The sequence below is a fragment of the Nicotiana tomentosiformis genome, chromosome 12, assembly GCF_000390325.3.
Source record: "Nicotiana tomentosiformis chromosome 12, ASM39032v3, whole genome shotgun sequence".
Taxonomy (NCBI): domain Eukaryota; kingdom Viridiplantae; phylum Streptophyta; class Magnoliopsida; order Solanales; family Solanaceae; genus Nicotiana; species Nicotiana tomentosiformis.
In genome coordinates, this window is record NC_090823.1 from 30,889,981 (window position 1) to 30,898,167 (window position 8,187).

The following is an 8,187-nucleotide window of genomic DNA, read 5'->3' on the forward strand; positions in this document are numbered from 1 at the left end:
AGAACTAAAGTTATCACTGCAGGCCTATGGAGTCGATAATCTGTTCGACCTAAGATTTTCTCTCTTATTTGATCCTTCGAGCCGGTGATATGTTCGGCCTAAGATTCTCTCTTATTTAACGAAGCGTACCAGCAATTTATTCTTTCTACTAAGAGTAGGCCTTACTGAACATGCGTAGATATTAAACTAGCTAAGAAAACGAGAGCTTTCACCACAAGTATACAAAGAGACGACACGATGATGATTACATGATATTTATTATAGTATACAGGGTTATCTTTTTCCATTAAACACACACACAAAAAAGAAGAAGAAGTAGGTGATGAAATTAACAAAACAAAATCTTGGTTTTCTCTACCTTGGGGTTCCAACCAAGGCCAAAATCTTTCCAAACCTGTCTATTGGATGACAAGATCCTAAAATATCTTTCCTAAATTAGCAAATTATGACCATATTGACGTATTTTAATTTTCTTCTCAAACAGTCCTAGCCTATTATCACCCAACCTTGTCAAGTATGCTGATTTCTTGTATTCACCCCATGTAAATTCCTCGTACAAACTTTCTTCTCCTGCCTCCATTAAAGAAGATAAAGGTGCTATTTTTGCACTCAAAGGTGGTCCACCAAAATAGATCATTGACAACCTTGATTTCAAACTGTTCGCCAAAACTCTGTGCCTTACACTCCAAAATCTCCCATTAGTCATTACCTGCCATCAAAATATAGACAAACAAAAGTTAAAATAATCAAAAATTTCAATGAGAAAAAAAATCCCTAATTGTACTCCTAGTAATAAGGTATATATGTAGTTTATTATTATTATTATTATTATTATTATTATTATTATTATTATTATTATTATTATTATTATTATTATGTATTTAAGTTATATACACGGATACCATTAAAAGTGTTTTACCAAATCAATGAAGTTAACCAATTATAGAAGATTACTACCATTTTAAAACTTTGTGCTTATATAGATATTTACTTATAATTATCATACAAATAATCTGATTATATAAATATTTTTGCATTATCAGTTTATAAAAATAAAAACATTAAGTACTGTAATAGGAAAAGAAAGAAAAACAGACGAAAGAAACTAAACCGTCGTAGATTTGGCCATTTGGGATAAGCAAGAACGAAAACCCACGGCGGGAGGAAAGGAAAAAAAAATAGAAACCTTTTTCTAGGATTGAAAAATCTATAAGCTAAGACATTTTATTATTTCTTTATTTAAATTTTTTTATTACACAAGGACTAGAAAGGAAGGTGAACAGTGAGAATTGAACGTCATGATTTAGAACCATATAAACAAACTATATATTAATGCTTGCATTAGAGTTAGTCGTCTATATCACACCTTTTAGAGTACGGTCCTTCCCGGATCCTCCGACTGCCCTTTTACTTTTACATGTATGACTAGACTGTAAGATGTGAGAGTTGACGTTCCCATTTTGTGATTAATTTATAGACACGAAAATTTTTATTACCTGCAAGGAATCACCAACAATGATGAAAAAGGAGTAGTGATCAGGTGGGACTGAGACCCATGTCCCATCTTTTAGACAGATTTGCAAACCAGTTGTGTTATTAGACCTTAGTACTGATATTACTTGTGGGTCTGTATGCTCCCCAAAACCAATCAAATTTCTACCTCCACTCAATGCTTCAAGTTGTGTGCATGGTCGATAGTGATTTAGCCTAAAACAAGAGTCACTCTTTTGATCCCTTAGCAGCTTACTTAGCACATTTTTTGGCTCAATTTTTAATCCTTCTGCTATCATTTCCAGCACAAGACATGCTATATTTCTAACTCCTGACACATATTCATTGACTGCACACCTGTATACAAACACAAAAGGAAAGGAGTTAACTAAAATAAAGGAAATGGTGCTGATGTTTAATTATTTTGCATGGAGTTTAAGAATAATTTTTGAAACTTGTATTCTAAAAGTAAGGCATGAAAAATTTATGTCGCTGTAAATAATCAGATTAAGAGTTTAAAGTTAAATTATTACGTACTTACTACTAAATATAGAAATGTTTCAATTCTTTTTCAAATTATCTAAAAAGAGATCGAAGAGTCTCACAAACTAAAACAGAGGGAGTAATAATATTATATATTCGAATCCTAAATGTAGAAATCGAAGAAGAAGGTGGAACATCTCCCTCAAAAGATATAATTAAGTAGGCGTGTGCAGATGATATTTGGTTGAAGTTTGTAGCAGAAAGAACGAAAAGCCCAAGGTCAAGGTGCATAGCAATCTTTTTAAAAATAGGGGAGTACAGAACAAGAGGTTTGCAAGACAAAAGAGAATCTGCTGGAACTACCTAAAAGAATATTTTACTCAATTCCCATGTTACTATTTTAAAAGGTGGAAGAAAATAAAATTCCAAGAAAAATATTAGAAGTTGATTGTTTTTTTTAAAAAAAAAGTATATCAATGTTGTAGTTGTGTTTTAACATGAGTTTCACTCGAAAGAAGTTTAAAATTTTGTGAGAATATTATTCAGACAAGTTATTTAATATTTCATTGATATTTTAAATACTAAAATTCAGTATTTTGTATACTTCGACTTGCAAATAATGACGCGGTGTTCGCAACTGAAGTCATGGCCAAACACATCGACACACATTAAATATTAACCGATGTTTTTCAGCAGAGTAACTCAAGAAAGCCGCATAAGTGAATATACTAATAAATGACTTATGGATAATTGAGTGATATTCGTGTTTCTACTAAAAAAGAGTATGGTTGCTGAAAGAGATTTGCTAACGGCAATAATATCCGTGGACAAAAAATAGCATACAGTACTTAGGTAAAAGGAAAAATAGTTAGAAGACACGTTCTTGGTTTTGTCAAAAAAACAACACATTCAGAAATTTCAAGAGTTTGTTGCACTTACCAGAAAAGGTGAGAATTTCCAGGAATATTAACGGATTTCTCTGAAATGAGTTCAGAATTTGTAGAAAAGAGAAGATATTCAATCCAACCAACATCACCATTTGTGCCAATTCTTTTGTTACCATAACCAAAAGGATTAGCAGGACCAGCTTTGTCCTTCTCACACTGCGGCAAATTAAAGAACTTAACAGCTTCACCTTCTAATTTGGTAATTGTTTCCTTAGGAACATCATGATTGACAACCTTAAAAAATCCAAATTCTTGACATGCTTTTGTAATATGGAATTTAGCTTGAGGGTCTAACATGTCTATCACTGGAATATCAATACTGAAATGATCATCAGAGACATGAGGTTTGCATGTTTTAATGTGAGAAGAATTTTCAAGAATTGGTTTAGATGAAACCACCATATTTGTATTTTCGAGATTTCTTTTCTTTTTCTACGAGGAAGAACAAGAATGGGAAAAAAATTGCTGGTTTAATTTTTTGCATGACTGCAAATGATGGAGGCGTTACAAACTATATATAAAGTAAAACCATCTCTGGCTTAGTGACAGATGTATATACTGGTGAGTGGTGTATGTATTTGCTAGGCAGTTTATGCCATCTGGAGCGGAGTTTTTTTTTCCTTCTTTCTATATTTTTCTTTGGATTTAAGTTATATATGTTGATAGCGTAAATAGTTTCTTATATTATTAATGTAATCTAACATATTAATTATAAAAAATTACTTACAATTTATTCTAGATTACTAAATACCGATTAATACTAGTACTGTTTCGGACGGGGTTCGGCCGAACCCAGTAGTTTTGGTCCAAACTTTATATTTGTCTTTAAAAATTCATTGAATATGCATACATTATTAATTTAGAACCCAGTAATTTACTTAGAAGGGCTAGAATCTCGAACCCATTAGCTTGAAATTCTAGCTCCGCCTGCCTATGGTTAACCTTTAGACAATTGAAATAGTTAACAAGGATTTTGGAGGTATAATGAACATTGATGAATCGTTTAGTGAAAAAGTAATGAGATTTAGAGGTAACTTTCATCAAGTGTTACGAGTAGTTCCAAAATTGACGAGAAATGAGACTGTATATCGATGTTTGGTAAATCATACTTCTAGCATTAAATAAAAAAGATTCAGCCAACAATATATATAAGAGCTAGAATAGATCCATCATTCATGAGGAACAAAAGAAGAGTGTATAATAAGAGATGATTTGGTCTTATTCCCAAATAATTGGTTGTCAATCCCAACATGTTTGTTAGTGCTAGAATTTTAATAATTTTCATCATTAATTAAAAATGCAAATTCTCCAAAGTACGTTATGAAAATAGCTAAAATAACTGGCAAAAATGAATTGTCGATCAAGTAGATGAAATGTTGATTGTCAAAGTATTCGGTGAAAGTAAAATCTTTTTTAGTTTTGATTCCGTAACATATTAAGATTAGGTTTGAAATGACCTATATGTTGAAGTTTAATATTCCTTTGATTGGTTTATTTTCACAATTAAATGCTCTTATGCCATGAATTATCTTCAAATTTAAAATTTGCATTCAATTATATTCAAATAAAAACAAAAAGGCCATAGATTATTGTTAGCAATGTATTATTTGCAGTGCATGGTTAAAAAGGTTCTTAGAACATGTGTATGCTTAAACTTAATTGCTTTAAATAATTTATCCGCTGTCGGTACGACATACTTTTTCAAATAATTAAAATAACTATTATAAATATACTAAAACATAGTGATGGTGCTAAATCGGAAAGAAAAGAAAATTTAATAATTTGGCATGAACACCCCTATGGTTAAGTGTCAGTCAATCGAAATAGTTATCAAGAGCTTTGGAGGTATAATGAACATTGATGAATCGTTTGGTATAAAGTAAAGAGATTTTGGAAGTAATTTTCATCAAGTGTTACAAGTAATTCCAAAATCGACGAGAGCGAAGAATGTAAATAAAAGTTTGGTAAAACTCATACTTCTAGCATCAAATAAAAAAGATTCAACCAACAATATATACAAGAGTTATAATAGATCCAACATTCATGACAAATATAGAACTGCGTATATATAATAAGAGATTTGGTCTCCTTCCAAAATAATTAGTTGTCAATTACAGCAATTATGGTAGTACAGAATTTTTAATAATTTTCATCATTAAATAAAAATGTAAGTTCTCCAATATATATGGCAACAACTATAATAACTAGCAAAAATAAATATATGAATCAGCTAGATAAGATGTCGATTGTCAAATTATTCGGTGAAAGTAAAATCCTTCTTATTTTGACTCCGTAAAATATGATAGTAATACATACTAAAATATTTTAACACAAAATAACTTTTCACCACACATGTTTGTTGTCATGTTATTTCTATATTTTAATATTAAAAGCTTCTTCTCATTCCTATAATAAAAAGCTACAAGAAAACACAAGTTCTTATCGTTCAATCTGTAAATGAATGCACACCAAAGTCTTCCTTACCCGCATTGTTTATATAAATAATTAAAATATAATAGTGAAAGTTAAACATATATGGTATGAATATGCAAAAAAGTGATATTTTATAAGATATAAGTTGCATTAAATTAACATTGTTTATTATTAGTCGTGTATATTGTACTATACTTATTTTACCGGTTTATTTTGTTTCTTTTTTCTCTTCTTAGTTGGGTTGTTACGTGTGAAATACGTACATAGAAACTGGTTATTATAAAAGCATGAATACAATGTCGGTTTACAAAAATAACCTTATAATATTAAGCTTAATAATTCATAATAAAAGGATAAAACCGGAGTTTTAGATAATAGTCTTATAATCCTATTAGTTTTAGGACATAATACTACACATTAGAAATCCTACATGATTACCTTTAGGAATCCTATTAGTATAATTACTTTCGGACTGTCTAATTCATATAAAATTGAACAAGTAAATATCTTTACTCATATAATCTTATTACTTTTAGAATATATTTCTTAAAAATTTCTATTACTAATTTAATTTGAAAACGTATTATAATGTCCTATTACTAATTTAATTTGAGAATATGTTATATTGTCCAAATTCATTTAGAAAATTGAGAGCCTATATTATTATAAAAGTATAAATACAATATTAATATATCAAAATAGCCCTAAAATATTAAACGGAAGAACTCATAGAAAAATGATATAATTGCAATAACCTATTTTTTGGACTATGATACCTTCATTGCTAATTTTAATATTTATGTTTTAAAATTAATAAAAATTTTTCTATTAAAATCTTATTAAAAATATGTAGGAAGGTTTAATAAAATCAATTTCATAAGAATTCTCCGTATTGGCAATGCATTACAACTACATAATGTCCAATACGAAGAAAAAATAAAACTAATATTAAATAGACTGCATAAAGAGTTGAAATTCAGAAAATAAATACCCCCACGATAATTTATTTTTATATTATATTTGAACTATTTTCCTACTCAAATAATATTTTTTATTAATTATTTGTGTAATATTGTAAAATATCCAATTATTAAACAATAACTAAGAAAATATTTAAGAATATAAATGTGTGAGAAAGAGAAAAAAAAATGGTTGGTAAGAGTCAATATCACTAATGATTCTACACACATAAAGATCTAAAAGTGAAATTCCATATCAATCTTTTACTCTTTGAAAATAAAATTTATGGTGGATAAAATTATAATTAAGATTAAATATTCAAAACAAGAGATGAACTAATATTAAGATTTGAATCAACATAGAATAAGTTATTTTTTTATATTAAAACTAAATAATTAAATATTTTAATTAATTAATTAGCAAGAGAATCTAATTTAATTATTTTTAAATTCATCATATCAGTAAAATTCTTATTCAAGTTAAAACAAATATTAGGGTTCATAAATTTATTCCATAAAAAGAGCATTCGAATACAAAGTAAAAAGGTTAGTATATATTATTAAGAATCAAAATGCTATACAAGTGTCTGAGGAAGCACAATCAAAGTTAAATCCTAAACAAGAACAAGCTTTCAAAACTATATTATAAAGAGTCGACTCTGGTATAACAAGATTATTCTTTGTAGATGTCTCCGGCGAAATCGAAATAATATTACTATGTCATGCATTACGTGCAAATATCATATCAAGAGGCATGCCACTGTTAGCAATAATAGCAAGTGTTGTACCAACAATTATTTATTGTGAGGCCACCCACTTTAAATTTGATATACCTCATCAAACAACTTAAATAACCATCTCAAATATATCAAAGCAGAGCAATGATGCTAAATTTATAAGGAAAGCAAAATTAATAATATGGGATGAAACATTTATGGCTAAGTGTCAAACGGTCGAAATAATTGCCCGTTGTTCTAGAGATATATTGGATATTAATGAACCGTTTTATCACGACCCAAAATCTCACCTGTCGTGATGGCGCCTATCTCAATACTAGACAAGCCGACAATCTCAATAAACCACCAGATCTTTTAAAATTTTAAAACATAATAATTAAATTCAGCGAAAGAAATCTCACAAATACAAATATAACACTCCCAAAACCCGGTGTCACTGAATACATGAGCATATAATATGAATACAAAGTCTGACTGACAAAATCACTGTCTGAAAATATAGAACAATACAATAATTAAACAGGAAGGGAATCAAGTCTGCAGACGTCAAGCAGCTACCTTGATAGTCCCCAACAAAATTAACTTCGAAATCTAGCAGTCGCCGTATCCGAAAGCACCTGGATCTGCACACGAGGTGCAGAGTGTAGTATGAATACAACTAACTCAATAAGTAACAAGACTAACCTGTGGGCTGAAAGCAATGATGAGCTCCGCAGGTACAGTCTAGTATAAATAATGGTACAAACATGTAGGCATGTTTTCAAGTTCAACAGTTAAACTCAATACAAGTGAAATAGATTAATACTTCAAGATATGAGGAATATGACATCTCAGTGGAAAGACCTCATGTAATACTGGTCACAAATCATTCAGTCACTCAGTACTGTTTATGGCCAATCCGGCCCAGGGATATTCCATCCCTCATATATATATATATATATATATATATATATATATATATATATATATATATATATATATATATACACATATATACATCGACTAATAGTCTGTCTCTCTATACCGTATAAGGCCAATCCAGCCCTGAAAAATTTATTCCTAAATTTAAATGATACGGACAAGATCCATATCCAAGTAAATTCATTTAATAATAAAGCCAATAAGGCTTGCTGTAGG

The 8,187-nt window shown here is 29.5% G+C and overlaps 1 protein-coding gene across 1 annotated transcript; it reads right to left on the minus strand.

Moving 5' to 3' along the window:
• Positions 1-239: 239 nt before the first annotated feature.
• LOC104088697 (gibberellin 2-beta-dioxygenase 1-like) lies at positions 240-3,532 on the minus strand. The gene is made up of 3 exons (XM_009593452.4): positions 2,914-3,532; positions 1,497-1,848; positions 240-709 (listed from the first exon to the last, which is right to left on the minus strand). Exons 1-3 carry the CDS (start codon positions 3,321-3,323, stop codon positions 431-433), a joined length of 1,041 nt encoding a protein of 346 aa, XP_009591747.1. The 5' UTR covers positions 3,324-3,532; the 3' UTR covers positions 240-430.
• Positions 3,533-8,187: the final 4,655 nt, after the last annotated feature.